The following is a 16617-nucleotide window of genomic DNA, read 5'->3' on the forward strand; positions in this document are numbered from 1 at the left end:
GGGGGTTTCCAGGCAGCCGGAAAAACCCCCTGCGTTTGCTTATGAATAAAGTTTGCAAGCTTCATTAGGTCAGTTATAGATGTTAATGACTAAATATTCAATGTACAGCACTGCAACATGTTTACGCTATATACATTTTTTTGTATTTCTCCAATGAAAGTAAAAACACATTCTGTAATTGTGCAAACATTCTTTGGGTCAGTTTCCTAAACTAACAAACAAAACACAAAAAGGTATAAGGCCCCAAAATGTTTAACTGTTACAGTTTTACTCTGAAATACATATTCATGGTTAGCCGAGGGCAAGCACAAAATGGCTTTCCTATAAATATTTTCATGCTTGCCAAAAGCGTCCACCATTTTGTAACTCATCGTTAAACCTTAGAACTCATTCAATTCTTGACCGCTCTCACATCTAAACCTCCATAAACAAAGTCAGGTGCATCAGAATGTATCAGTTTATTTCTCCATTTGTAAAAATATAAGACAGACAAACATAACTGCAGAAGCTATGATTTGATTGTTTAAAAATTAACTTCATTTAGTTATACAAATGTATATATTACATTATCGTATTAAAAATACTGATATTTAAAACATTCTTTTAAAACAGATCACATTTTCTATAGCCATGGAGCATTTTTCACATGTAAGGAGTAAAATGAGCAGTTCCTATATCTATTTGCATGGTAGATAAGATTGCAGATGATGCTCCTACTAGATCATAAAATGACACTGTCCGCTTACAATATATACTTCTGCAAAGTATACCCCCTCTCTGAGACACATTTAAACATAATCTGCTACACATTGCAAGACAATGTATTCATATCTGGCAGCCAGTGAACCATTAATAAATAATCAAATTAATCTAGATCCTTCAAATTTGGTACAAGACAGGAAAGTACCCAATCAGCAATGTTTATGAATGACTGACTTACAAACGAGGAGGCTAACAGATTGAAAACAAGCAGTTGTTGTTGTTTGTACTCTTTCATCCATTGGGTTGTCTGTACATGCACCACTTACACCAATTCAGGAACCAGATCAGATTAAATGTTTAATGCAAAATTAACAAAAAAAAAAAAAAAGTTTGGTGCTCTAGTTTTTTTTTTGTTTAGTTTTTTTGGAGGGGGGGGGGGGGTGTATTTAAATATAGGTTATATACCTGTAATCATATTAAATAAATAAAATGTCAGGTTAATGATTGTCACCCTCTCTTATGGTTAATATACACTTTTTTTTTTTTTAAACACCCACATACAGTAGTGCATTCTGACCCAAGGTAAGTTCGGCTTAGGCGTACTTAAAAATAGGGGTCATTGGCACTAAAACGCAGGCATTTTATTTTTTGCAAGACCAAGGAGGCCATTAAAATCAATTTTAAACGCAAAGACAAATAACTACATCCTTCCTAAATTTTTTGTCATAGAGTCCCTTCAGATATTCATTCACATGGGTTGAATTTGTCAAACCAGCAAAGAAAAAATATTTATGCATGTATAGATATACACCATACGAAAGATAACATTTTAGCTGCTGAATTTGCAAATCATAAATCATTTAATAAATAAATTGGCTGATGAGAAAATGCACAATGTATTACAGTTAGTTACCTAAAATAAGTTTTTTCTCATAATATATCCAGTCTCTAGAAGACTACATTTCAAATATTATCACACTCAATAGTTCAGTTACTGGCAAGAATTAAACGGTGTCTTGGTACTATAGATGGTAATAGAGAAGGTACACAAGTTTGTTAGATTTGTATCTAGCATAGTGCTGTGATCATATAGATGGGGATACGGTTATAATACAGACCGCAGGGATTCAGATGTTCAGAATGCCGGCGCCGGATCCTGAACACCTGTCATAATCCCAGCGCAGAAATCCCGTAGGCAAGTAGTGGGGTTAGCTTTAGGGGGCGGGGAGGGGGAGGATAGGTTTAGGTAGTAGTAGGGAAGGGTTAGGATACCGACCGACAGCTGTCTGTATCCTAACCTTATCAGAATGCAGTCGTCAGGGTTGTTTACGGGATGCCGGCGGTCAGAAACTCATAGATGTGTTAATGAAGTAGAGAAGGGTCAGGGAACTTTACCTTTTACCCCCAAAATATATTTAGATACACCGACGTTACCCCCTTGATTTGAAAGGAAGGAAGTCATATAATGCCCCTGTAGTAGTGCCCCCATATAATACCCCTGTAGTAGTGGCCCCGTAGTTATGCCCCTGTAGTAGTGCCCCTTGTACAAAAAATAAAACACTTACCTTAATCCCCGCTCCCGCCGCCGTCCTGTGCACCCGGCTGCTCCTCGGAACTATGGGGAGAGATGTCATGAAGAGAGCCGGAAGCTGGAGTTCAGAAGAGAATTCCAGCCTCCGGCTAACGCGGCACTGCAGGGAAGGAGCCGTGCGCCCGCTGGCGATATCTCAACGGGCTGGAGGTCACCGACGCCGGGTGCACCACCGCCAGCGACCTCCATTCCTGGGGGTAATGGACGGACAGCCGGGCATGAAATGATTCCTATGCATGCCCGGCTGTCTGTCCATTACCTCCAGGAATTTAATTTTTACCCCATGTGGGGTAATTTACCCCTGTTCCCCGACCACTGAAGTAGAGAGTGTACCAGTATTCAACTCAGACTAATGGGAAAACATGAATTACCCTGCAAATTTAAATTAAATGAAAGCTCAGTTGAGGTCAAGTGTCAAGAATTTACCACAATCACACATTGCTTTCTGTTTTGTTCCTCTATCTTCCTCCTTGATAAAATTATTTTGCCAGAGTTCCTATATCCATTTATATATAAAGCAGAGTGTATGCTTCAAGAAATATTTATATACACAGTAATGTATTAAAAATATATATATCTGTCATTGCAAATGCTCTATGGATTACAACACACATACACTAAAACAAATGCCAGTGTTTATTAAGACAATGCCATTGTTAGTGACCCTGTCATGCTCATTTTATTAGTTTTGCATGACAAATACTTTCTTTGGGAAAGTGGTTCCCTGTACTTGTTTTAAAACACATGTAGAAGAGGAACTGTATCAACTACTGTACCTGGGACAAGCCCACTGACGTAAAGAGTTAATCTAGCATGTGGAATTTCCCAGCATTCTCTCCTCCTGAGAGGAGACAAACCATCACATGGCTGCAGAAATACCTCAATTCACAACACTACACAGAAGCAAGAGAACAAGGCTGACCAGAATTTCTAAAATATAATGATCACAGCTCCAGTGTTTAAGAAAAAAGTAAAAAAAAAGTTTTAAAAGAGGTAATGTGTGTGATGATATAAATATATATATATATATATAATTTTTATTATTACAGCAATTAAGACATGTATAGTCAATAAAAGAGGATTTCAAGCAAAAGGCAAGAAAATGCTATTCATGTTACCCATGATCTTGGTGTTAGGTGCTGCAAAGCCCTTATCAGAACATCATTTGCCTTTCCTGCCAGAAATCTTTGGAACATAGGCTTTTTCTCAGTCAGTGACCCCTTACATAGCGTGTTGGTAACTGAACAACACCAACAGCATACAGAGAATGATAAAGTGGTGACTTACAACTTTCATAACAGCTTTGTTCATAACACAAGTTTTAGCAGCATCAGATTTAAACATATGTACATTTTTAGAATAGTGTTGATTAGACTATTCACAAGTGCCATGCTCATAGTATAGTATAAAATGGACATGTTATACAAAAGATTTACACGTTCTCTCAGAGGAATGAATAAAGGTCTATAGGGGTCTATCCATTAGCAGATAAATTTGAACGATGAACGATTTATCTTATCGTTCAGTCGGTCAATTTATCTGCTAATGGATAGGCTCTGAACCAGAAAAATGCGCAATCCCGTGGCCGACAAATTGGGTCTTTTGTCTCTCCAACATGTTGGTCAATTATCGTTTATTGCTGACAGATATTAGAAATATCTGTCGCGACAAACGATTTTTTTTTTATGAAAATGAATAGAAACAAATAAAAAATACACTCCCAGAATGATGTCATGCAATATCGTTCTTCATTAGTAAAAATCTGTCATGTACATGACAGATATCGGTCACAGCAGCCCCAGGAATTTTCAAAAGATAAATCTTTTGTCTTTCAGAAAGATCTGCTAATGGATAGGCCCCAGATCACAGAACTTTTATGCAAATTAAAAATACTAAACTAAGGGCCCTATGCCTGTTATTTTATTTCAGGTGTTATCCGGTGGGGGGGGGGGGGGGGTAATTTCCAGGTTTTAGTGTATGCGACACAAAAAATTCCCTAAAACACTACCTTATTAGAAAAAGAGATAAAAAGGGGAAAAATAAATACACATAGAAGCCAAGGAAAAAATAGAAATATATATGAAGGCATACACAAATGATTAGAGCATAAAATACATAAATGCAAAAACACATTGCATTACATATATTACTTGATGTATGCATTTACATTGACGCTTTTCATGTAGTCCAAATTACTACTTTCAGGCAATATTGAGACATAGCAGAACAGACCGCTAAATAAAATCCTTCCATATAAAAAGAAACAGTCAAGCCAGTTGCCCATATGTGCAAAACAAATCCAGGTATCTATATACATTAAAATACAGAGGCATACGTAATCAGTGACACCAAAGGGGTGCCGAGGTTTGCCCTTCTCCACATTAGTTATGTGTGCCATTCTTAATATTTTGTGTGCTCATTAAAATCATAAGAGATTGGGAATCATACACGCAAAAAACCATGTGCTTACACAGCAGTAATAGTGTTACAATTATTGTGCAATCTGCAATGCATTTGCCTCAGTCAGTGGCCATTCAACAGCAAGGCAGCAAAGCCTGCTTCAGTCAAAAATAGAATTTAATATTAAACATTTTAAAGAAATAAAATATAAAGGGGCACATTCTAAACACACATAATGGACAACATGTCAGATTAAACATCATGCTAACAACCCACCAATGCAAGTGGAGCTTTTGTTCACCTATGGAATGTAAAACTTAAAACTTTAAAAAAAAACATTTGATTATTTTTTTTTTTTTCCTTCATTTCACAAAAATACAATAGTAAGCTCTGAGGGAAATAAGATTACAGTGGACAAAATAGACTTTACAACAGATTTGCTTTAAAAAAAAAAAAAAAAAAAAAATCATGATATTTGCACACAATTTCACATAGATCAAATGCTAAAAATGTGCAATGAGGCAGACACCAGAATCGGCATTCACAGTGTAATCATGGTACCATCTTCTTCCAAAATGTTTGGTTCATGGCTATTTCCAATTTGGTCCAGACTGCCCCGGCTGGTAGATACGTGCATTCTATAAATGTTTGACTGTATAAAACCATTCTGCGTTGAATCAGGATAGGACTCAAGCTGTGTTAGGGACTCCAGACTCTCAGAGGATGGCACAGCTCTGGGAATCTGCTGTGGCTCCCCTTCCTCCTCTATGATAATGTCCTCCTCATCGCTCTCCGCTTCCTCAGGGTGGTAGTTCTGGAGTATGTGCTGGGTTGGGATATTGCCATACATGCTTGTGCTACTGTCAGTTGACTGCCCTGAGCTGCCCGAGTTTCTACTGTTTCGAACAACATTATTCCGCTGGTTCGCTGGTCTGACAGTTATGATGAGGTTGTGACTATTAGCAATCATCATATCTGTAACCTGGTCGAGGCTCTTACCGGAAACTTCTATACCATTGACTTCAAGAACCTCATCGTTGACTGCTAATAATCCAGTGCTCTGAGCCAGTCCACCAGGAACAAGTCTGGATATGAAAATGCCAGGCACTTTCTCTAAGCCGTGTGGCGTTACACGAACACTGGAGCCATCTCGGATGTAGAAACCAAGAGGTTTTTCCATTCCATGTTTATAGAGACGAACTCGGCGGTGGGTTTCAGGAAGAATATCAACATCAATGATCGATGAAACTGGCCTGAAATCACTAGGCATACCAATAACTAAATGGGGCTTCTTGCGGTTGGTATCTGGGCGCAACACTGTCGAAAGTACAGTCTTCTTTTTGGTTAAAGTGTCTGTGCCAAAGGCACTGTAATCTGCTTCTTCTGTAAAATAAAAAAAAAATAAAAAAAAATTAGAATTCTTCCATAGAGTTAAACAAACACTAGACAACAGAATTAAACAGGGACTATGTTTCTAGGTAAAGAGTCACCAACAAAAATGTTCTCTCAAAACAGTACAAGACATCATTAAGTATAAAATAATCCCCATGTATGGTTGAAGCAGGAATACACCTACCTACACCTTCTCTTTCATGTGAGGTAAAAGCCACCTGAATCAGCTACAACATTTTGCATCAGCAATAGCCGTCAGATGCTTTACGTCACCACAGTATTTTTAATATGACTTATATATGAACTGGAGGATTGTTACCATTATGGATATTAACGTTAAAGTAAATTAAGTTTAAAACAAGTTACCCAATAAAAACAAATATCTGTTTAGCAGCTATACAGGCCCGGCTAACCTATGGTTCTCCAGTTGTTGTGAAATTACACATTCCAGCATGCCCTGCCACAAATTCACTATTAGGAAATGCTGAAACTATTTTCATTGGGGTAATCGCCCGGGTAAATTATTAGCGCATTTGGTGAAATCTGCAACTGCACCTAAGCATATTTCATCCATTCAATTGGATTCGAGTTCAATGGGTTCCACACCAAACCAGATTAGTGAGGCTTTCCTTAGGTACTTTGAATCTTTCTATTTGGAATCTCCTGACCACCCACACAAGGTATGGAATTTCTATATAAGGCCGATCTTCCAACCCTTACGGAGGAAGACAAACATTTTAACAGCCTCATTTGCTGATTTAGAACTTATATCACTTATAAAAGGTTTGCCTACAGGTAAAACACCGGGTCCAGATGGTTGTCAGTGGCTTATTATAAATTACTATTCCCACATCTTGTTCCTAATCTCTAATCTATTTAATTCTACTTTACAAGGTAAACCAGCCCCAAAAGATTTTAATATCGTCGGGTCATCCTATTACCAAAACCAGACAAGGACCCTACGCTAGTTACCTCGTACAGGCAGATTTCTCTTTTGAACCAGGATATTAAACTTTTTACAAAACTATTATCATTAAGACTACAATTGATATTACGTAAAATTCTTCACCCCGCTCAAGCCGGTTTTCTTAAAAATCGTTATTCAATACATAATATAAGAACACTCCTTGCAGTCATGATTAAAACTCACCAGATTCGGGGAAAAGATAGTATAGTTGTCAGCTGTGACGCAGATAAAGATTTTGATCGAGTATCATGGGCACACTTTAATAGAATTTTTTCTCACCAGGGATTTGGGTCGGAGTTTACCCATATCTTTAATGCTTTATATCACATGCCAACAGCTTTTCTGACCATAAATTCACTAAATACAAGATCATTTAATCTTTTTCGTGGAACAAGACAGGGTTGCCCGCTGTCCCAGCTCTTATTTAACTTGGCTCTGGATCCCCTTATCAGGCTTTTTTTTAAAGAAACTAGATGGCGAGGCATTATGGTGGCGCAAACCGAAATAAAATGTTCTGCATTTGCAGAGGATTTATTATATTTTGCTGACCCAAAATTAGCAATGCCTTACATACTAGAATTGTTTGACGCTTTTGAATTAATATCGGGATTCAAAATTAACTACACCAAAACTGTGGTCTTAACCTTTTTTCCTGAGGCCAAATTGGGTTGGCGGGATTCATTCAGTTTAGATGGGCTAACGAGGTTGGCATTACTTATCTGGGTATTAAAATTCCGTCTCATCCGGCTAATCTATGTGATATTAACTATTTCCCTCTCCTGTCAAAGACCATTTCAGATTTTAATAAATGGTCTCATCTTCCCCTATCTTATCTGGGTAGATGTCACCTATATAAGATATGTTTCCCCAGATTCCTTTATATTGCGCAGATGCTTCCAATAATTCCGCCTAAAAGATTTCTGGCAAATTTGACCAAAGCACTGACAAAATTTATATGGCTGGGTAAACGTCTGAGAATATCCCTATTTAAATTGCAGCAAAAAAAGGAGTTAGGAGGTGTTAATTTACCTAGTCTTCGTAATTATACCCTGGCTGCAAATTACAGAGTGGCGCTGGATTGGATCAGGGGATCTAATGTTTATACTAGGGATGTGCAGGCTCGGATAGGTTCGAGTTTGCACGTGGAGTTCGGATTTTTCCCTCCAAAAAAACGGAACTCAGAAAGAGGCAAAATGTCATCTTACATGGACGAACATCATCATTCCTGGACTTTTGTCCAGGAATGATGATGTTCTTCCTGGACTTTTGTCCAGGAATGATGATGTTCGTCCATGTAAGATGACGTTTTGCCTGTTTCTGAGTTCCGTTTTTTTGGAGGGAAAAATCCGAACTCCACGTGCAAACTCGAACCTATCCGAGCCTGCACATCCCTAGTTTATACGCAACGACATATCGAACAATCCTTTACTCCGGACTGGAGTCTGGTTTCCCTATTACACACTCCTCAAACATCTCACCCTGCTTCATTTAAAGACAATATCCTGCTATATTACACATGTATGGCGTGGAGACTGATTAGATCTAGTCTAAAAGTGCTCAAAAATAAATCTTTTGCCATTATGGGGGAACCCATGTTTTCCACCTGGCCAGAATTCGTCTATTTTTAAAACATGGCATGATGCGGGATTATGTTATATTTATCAATTCTTGAATATGGAAGATTTAACTCCAAATACTAGATCGCAATTACAAGACAAATTTCCCTCCCTTTCTATTCCATTATTTCCGTATTTATAAGCTGTCAGCTATGCACAAACCTCCTTAAGGAGTCATAATTACAAGTTGGATCAGCTATGTTCTCTTGATAGGATATTATAAGCCTAAAAGACCCCCTCACCACTTCCACCATATATACACATTCCCGTCCTGAACTTAATTTGGAAACTGGTTCGGTAGGCTTGTTGAAATGGAAGGAGATATTCCCTGATCTAACCATGGCAAACATGCTGGAAGCCTATATGAGACTTAACATTTAGCATCAGCATCATATATGGAAATGCATATAAAAATACTGCATAGGGCTTATTTCACCCCCAAATTAAAATTTGTTATAGGAGAAGCACAAGACTCAAACTGTTACAAATGTGGAACCCCCGATGCAGATATTTTGCACTGTTTGTGGTTTTGTTCTCAAATCCAGTCATTTTGGAAATTTCTCCAAACGTATATTAATAATATCTTGAAAATAGAGTTTACCAATACTAAAGAATGGGTTCTTTGGGGTATATATCCAACCGTTTTGGAAGGTGGATTGACAAAGGGGAATCACGCTATACTGATTAAATTGACAGCTGCTGCCAAAAAAACTATTATCACACTGGATCTAGTCAGAACCTATCCCATACATTTCACACTAAATTCTCCTTTTTATTTTTTATGGACTGGACCGAGACTTCTTTACACAGAGAAAATGACAAAGGTTTTTTGATGTTTGGCTCCATTATGTCCTCACACTTTCTGATGTTATAAAGGATAAATTACGAAAATGTTTTGGCTTAACAACATGGTACAAGTTTTGTCCACAGGTGTGCCATTCTAAAAGAGTTGGATGGTTATTATATGTTTTGCTCTGTATTTGATGGGGTATAATATGGATATATTTTTGTCAATGTCTTATGGTTCTAAAATAAGTATCTTCTAATCTATTCACCATGTTTATTTTACCAGATAGTGTAATATTTATGTATTTTGTCATTTTTGCCAATCTGTCAATAAAAATTTGTTGAAAAAAAAAAAAAAGGAAATGCTGAAACGGTGGCAGGGCATGCTGGGATCTGTAATTTCTTTAGAGCTACGGGTTGGCCAGGCCTGTACTGTACTGTACTGTACTGTACTTCTATCCCTGCACATTGGGGTCCCCTGTATTGCTAATGTGCCAAATTGCTTAGGTCTCACTATAGCTGTAACTGTAGGTGTCCAGCCCCACAGTTGCAGGTAGGCAATCATGGGGCACCAGCACTTCATGTCAGCGAACCTATTACTACAGCACAGGAACTTTAATTGTAAGTTATGGCATTACTGAAAAGAGGTTTATCCTTTCCTGCTGTGAATTCTATTTAAATAGGCAAAAAGATGAAGGTGTTACGTAACAATTATCTGAAAAAATTACTAATTGATGAAGAGGTTATGACCTAGGGATCATAGTAACAATGTTCTATCAAATGTTGGTAGTCTATTGATATAGCTTGTGGATAAAAGTGCTATGTCCAATCTTAAGTCAGTTTTTAGTGGATCATTTATTCATTTTTATTATAAAGGCACCGCTGTATGACTAAAATCTCCCAAAGTGGTCCAAAAAGTTAGTGCATTCCTGTCTCCCAGCAACCTTGAAGAGCAGTGAATGTTACCTGCTAATCTCTCTTTTTTCATTCACTTATTTATCTTGGCTCAGACTACCTACACTATAGACAGGCAGATGTTTTCACGAGACATCTATTGTTTTATATGGGACAAGTGAAAGACAATTGAGACACAAGGAGAAAGACTAAGGAAAGCACTTACAGTGCACCCTGTACCAATCTGTGAACTTTTGTAACTTATGCACCTGCATCAACAGTTCCAACAGCCTTGATAGAACACCCTTTTTACATCATTATAAAGTCTAATTCTACCATTATGGATAGATTACAAAGGGGGGTACCCACAATGTAGGGACCAGGTGCTCAAGGAGTGTACCCAGCCTTTGAACAGTCTTCCACCCTCAGAGTGGCATATACTGTATGTAAAGAACTTCCCTGTAGACAGAACTTAGAGTAAACTTTACAAATACGTTGCCAAAAAATGGCGAGAGGGTACAGCAGTTCGTACAAAAGGAGCCAAAGCACCTATTAAAAAAAAAATATATCTATCTATATATATATATATATATATCTATATATATATATATATATATATATATATATATATATATATATCTCTCTCTCTCTCTCTCTGCTGGCACACAAAGGGAGAGTCTATTCTATTCAGGAGGGATGCACAGCTTTGCTGGCTCGCATTGTACAGAAACACCTTGTCCACACTCTATAGTCACTTGTTCGGGCAGCATTTAGGACGTAAAGCATGTGCAAAAAAATAACCACAGAAATTAACAGTAATGAAGAATCTTGGACTAAAAAACAAATGTGTAGAGTCTCGTATCTAATAATGTCGTATAATCGAATTGCTAGGCATATAGTGCGAACAATAAACAAGGTTCTCCTCGTAATGCCCTAAATTGCCCAGGAATATCTCAGTTATAGGACAATGGGAAATAAAAGTTTGCAGATTGTGGTGTACATAACGATTGATCAGTGGAAGCAGAGGATAAATACACTCTAGCAGTCAAGTTGCGTAAACACCTGCTATTTATTAGACACACCTTTAGCATCAGAAGTGTGCTATTTGTAGAAAATCATATCTTGGTCATGCTTACACAGGGTTTAGTTATATAAATAGCTGGTGAGTCTAGATTTAATCACCACTCACCTTTACCCTACATGACACCAACAAAATGGGAACAGAATAAGAGACATAAAAGGTAATTTCTTGTATTTATTGTAAATGCAAATCACAAATCACCCAGAAGCCAGGGAGGAAAAATGCAGAAAGGGTAGATTACGCTAAAGTAATACTATTGTCTACACAAAGAGAAGACAGAATTTGTGGGCTGAACCTATAGGCAGGAGGATGAAAACAATTAAATCGAAAACTGACATAACCGGTAAATTTTACTAATATTTATGTGTACTGTGCAAGCCAGGTGCAATAAATATGCTTATTGGCCATGAGCATAGTCACAGAAGTAACAAAGACCTGGGTGTTGGCTAAATTACGAATCTACTGGCCATCAGTGGCGTAACTAGGGTATTTGGAGCCCAGGGCAAATTTTAAAATGTAGTATCCCCCCCCAGTAGTGCCCCCCCCCCCCCCCCGAGGCAGTGCCCCAGTAGTATCCCCCCCCAGTAGTTGTATCCAGTAGTGGTCCTCCCCTTCCGAAGCAGTGCCCACAGTAGTATCCCCCCCAGTAGTAGTCCCCTTCTTTGTAATAGAGCACGCCCCCCCCCCCCCCCCGAAATACACTAAAATTGGACAAAAGAAAAATACTTACTTGTATCCACGCTCCGGCCACCGTCCATCTCCCGGGCTGGGCCGCTCTACATTATGGGAGAGAAGTCATGACATCATGACGTTTCTGCCATTACCACTGCAGGAGCCGGACGGAAGCCCGGCTCTTGCAGTGGGCGCACAGCAGTCAATGAGAGTCTGACTCTCATTGGCTGCTGATTCACACACACATCACCGCCAGTGCTGGCAGCAATGTGTGTATTACGCACAGTCTGAGCCTGCCTGCCACCCTCCTCCTGGCGCTATTGGGCAAGCGCTCAGGGGGAGGGAAGGGGCTCAGTTGTGCAGCACAGGACCGATGCTGGAAGCCTAGCGCAGGTACTCACTGCGGTCGGCGCTATACTGGCTAACTAGGGCGGGCCAGTACCGTGGCCGGCAGCGCCCCGCCGGTCCCACGGCGCCCAGGGCACGCACCCCGCTCGCCCTGCCCTAGTTAAGCCACTGCTGGCTATACATCTATCAGCTATACATCTGAGGGGAAAAAAAAGCATAGGGGCCAAAGTATGAAGCTAGATGTAAAAAAAAAAAATGATTAAATTAATTATCGCATGATAAATGCGATAATGTAGTATCAGTCATATAGCTGGAAATTAAAGGGTTTTTTTAAACCTAAAAATGCAATGTAGCATTTGACCATTTATTCAAGTATCACTGCACGTGCATGACCACCATATGTAGCGTCTGAGCCATCGCAGTAACCCTGCTTAGGAATCACAAAACAAACAAATTTACGGAAGAGGGAGAGATGGTTGTTTTAAAACAGGTAAGAGTCATATGGTTATAGCAGACAAAATTCTGTGTAGGAAGGATTTGTTTTTAGCAGTGCAAGACCATTATCCACAGTGCTGCTCGGTGCTAGGTACCAGACATTCCTTAAAGTCTTACATTCACTGCATTAGCTGCCAACCTGACATCACTTACCATGATTCACTAACAGTAACAGATGTGACCAGCTGTTCATTTCCTGGACAGTGCCTCCTCAAAATATATACCTTATGTACATACTGTATATCATACTTTGACCCTACTAATATAAAATTTTCTAAGACAGAAAAACTTAAATTTTTTAAAACCTCCTGGCTCATATAATCTGCCCAATTACTTTTTTTTTTTTTCGCCCCCGTTAACTTTATAATTTCTTCATATAACTACTTTTATCCTTGTTTTCCAGAATGTCACTGTATGATGTACTGTAGCATTAAGAGCTCTTTTCACTAAAAGGGGCTCAGGTAAACTCATGAAAAACAGCCATAAAGCCTTATTCTTCCTCCACTATACTGAGTAGCAAGCGTTGCAGCCAAGGACAGATAATTTTTCTGCTCTAAAATATGTGGTCTAACACTCAACATCCCAGCTCTGCGAGCTTCTGTGGCAATAGCACCTAGATGTCTCCATTTCACAATACTGTAACAGCACTTACAGCTGACTGGGGGCAGCTGTAACCAGACACAATGGCTTCTTGGAAAGGCGACATTTTATGACAGCATCGCTTTGAAAGTAACAGCTTCAGAATGACCCATTCAACCATTATGTGGTGCACATCAAACCTGACGATATCGCATGTGGCGCCAGTTTAATGTCGTTCATTACATTATTCTGATGTGTACCCAGGATCAGATATGTCGACCAGACGTATCGGCTGGCTACACATTGCACGGTGTGTACCCAGCATTAGTATCAGTATTTGTGCTACTTGACTGACTCCATCCTTTATCTATCACTATGGGGCCTATTCAGCAACACTAAAATAACAGTTTTAAAAAGGTCATTTTCCTTACTTACCGATATTTTAGTATTCATTAAAACACTTATCCAGGAGATATCACTGACATCTCCTGGTTAAGTCCATCTGTGATAATTTCCACACTCCCCATACATTAGTATGGGGATGTAGAAATTAGGCTGTTCATCAAATTCTGAAAATGATATATTTTCAGAATTTGATGGTGTTACTATACGCCACTCTCAGGTGGCGTACAGCAGGTTACACTTACCTGCTGTCAGCTGGGCAGGTCCTCCTCTGGCTCCAGCTGCTGCTCTGACACAGACTGTTCACAGAACACAACAACATTTTAAAAAAATAAATAAATAAATCTTCAGACGGGAGGTCTGAGGTCCGCGGCTGCAGCCAGGTAGGTGGGAGAGGGGAGCAGAGGGGGTTGGGGGTGGTGGATGGACACAGACTTACGGCAGCTGTAATCAGTGCTGCTGATGCGCCGCTTTTGTAAATGTAACAGCGCATGCGCAGCACTGATTACAGCTGCGGTAAGTTAGAGTAGGCAGGGAAAAGTATTTTCTGAAAAGCGGTCATCACAAAAATGACAGCTTTTCCTATAGTTATGGGGAGGAGGAATGATGAATTCCTCCAGTAAGTAGGGAGAACTCCATGCGAGTTCTAAACCTAATTACCTGCAGAGAGCTTTTAGTTATGATGAATAGGCCCCTCTGAAGCAAAAATAAGTATTAAGATTTGTTATACCTGGTCTACCTCTAAAAGACTCTCGCTATGTATTTAGTCTTATTATTCATTATTTTGTTTTTCTCTTCTCTTAAACGCTAACCTTTTCCTGTTCTCTGCCATTCTACCCAGGTAAGGACTGCAGAGGTATGAATTCCTGGTATACAAATCGGGAAGCCGGCTGCTTAATACCAGCAGCCAGCTTCACGACTCATATCCCTGCGAAGGTGAAATGCTGGGCGTCTAGATTTAGACGCCTGACATTTCCACGACGCCGGGAGACCGGCATCCCGATCGAAGGGATGCCGGGCGCTGCGAGCGGACAGCCACTGGGGGGGGGGGGGGTAGGTTTAGGGCACCCCTTGGCGGACTTAGGGTTAGGCAGCGGGAAAGTGTGGGGGGGGGGGGGGAAGAGGTTAGGGTTAGGCACCTCTAAGGAGGGTTAGGTTAGTCAATACTTACCTATCGACGATCGGGATTTCCAGCGCTCTCGGGCTTCCGCTGCCAGGAACTCTGCTTTGGTTGGCCAGGCGCTGCCGGGAATCGAACCGCCGGCCATGTGGACGGCGGTATTTCATACAGATTCCGAGCTCCTCCCCTAAGCTGCATCAACCGACCGGGTACGCTGGCCTCATGGCAGCAGAAGCATCTGCTGCCAATCCCCGTGGTCAGACGATAAGGCCCTGGTGGTCTAGTGAGGACACTCCGGGGCCTGACTGCAGCGGATTCAAGTGAGTCTCCTACGCCGGAAGCTAGGACTGCCGCGCGCCATTCCCCGTAAGCAAGGAATCGCCTTACCGGACATCTGTGTGTGTCCGGTTGCAGTCCGGGTTCCAGCATCGCTGAAAGCATGCTCAGCCGAGACCTGCCGGAATCGCCAGCTCTATTACTGGTGTTGCGTCCCGGCGGAGGCAGATGGAGTCGCAGTAGATGTGTCTTAATTCAGACGCTCAGTACTGTCAACCCAAAGACATAGAAAATAAAATACAACATAAAATAAAAATCCTGCCGCACCAACTGAAGCCTGTGGCATGTATTCAGGAGGCCCTGAGGCATCCTGTGAGCTGAAACAGTTGTTTTTATGAGCCAGTTTGTCTTTATAATAAGCGATGATCACTTTCTAGATTCTCAACTACACTTACATCTGATCCTCTAACACCATTTGTAAGTACAGGGCGGAATTCAATTGTTTCCAGCCACCCTCGCGCTCGACGGATCTATTCAATGGTTGCTCCTGTCGGGCGCGATCAGCTGCCAGCGCTCCATTTCAGCTTGCAGCGCCAGAGGGGTGCGAGCTGAAATCAGCAAAAAGTGTGACCTGTTTGGGCACCCAAACGGCACTTTTCGCGATCGCGCCCAGTACTTTTGTCAGGGTTAGCTGATTTACGTGGCTAAACCCTTCCACCATGGGCGCGAGCAGCGTGAAAAGCTGCCCGCGATCTCCCATCACTTTAGACGGGAGATTCGGGCCGCGAAAACAATTGAATTCCGCCCACAGAGTCTATTATTCTTTGTGAGTGTTCTTATTCACAAACTGCTCGATTTTGTCCCTGAAAGAAATCCAGGATGTCCCTACTTGTGGTGGAAATTGCATAAGACCAATTTCAAACCACATATTTTAGATTAGATCAGTGGTTCTCAAACTCGGTCCTCAGGACCCCACACAGTTCACGTTTTGCAGGTCACCCAGCAGCTGCATCCATTACTCACTGATACATTTTAAAAGATCCACAGGTGGAGATAAGGATTTCACTTGTGATTCTGTGAGGAGACATGGAAAACATGCACTATTGGGGGTCCTGAGGACAGAGTTTGAAAACCTGTGGATTACATTAAAGCAGGGTTGCCCCCCGGAAAGGCAGGCAAGCCTCCCGCTGATCCCCAAACCCCCCTCCCCATTACCTGATAAACCCCCGCAGCGGAGGGGGGGCCGCTGACGCGATTCGCGTCATTTTGGCCACGCCCCCTGCTTCACAATGCCTT

General features: G+C 40.7%; 1 protein-coding gene across 1 annotated transcript in view; it reads right to left on the reverse strand.

The window, feature by feature from the left end:
• Positions 1 to 470: 470 nt before the first annotated feature.
• Positions 471 to 16617, reverse strand: part of PARD6B (par-6 family cell polarity regulator beta) — a 42424-nt gene continuing 26277 nt past the window's right edge. Inside the window, exon 3 of the mRNA XM_088472127.1 lies at positions 471 to 6076. Coding sequence (XP_088328253.1) covers positions 5235 to 6076 — 842 coding nt within the window. The 3' untranslated portion in view covers positions 471 to 5234. The remainder of the gene's footprint in view (positions 6077 to 16617) is intronic.

Source organism: Taudactylus pleione, unplaced genomic scaffold, assembly GCF_031769625.1.
Source record: "Taudactylus pleione unplaced genomic scaffold, aTauple2 ptg000121l, whole genome shotgun sequence".
NCBI classification, from domain to species: Eukaryota; Metazoa; Chordata; class Amphibia; order Anura; family Myobatrachidae; genus Taudactylus; species Taudactylus pleione.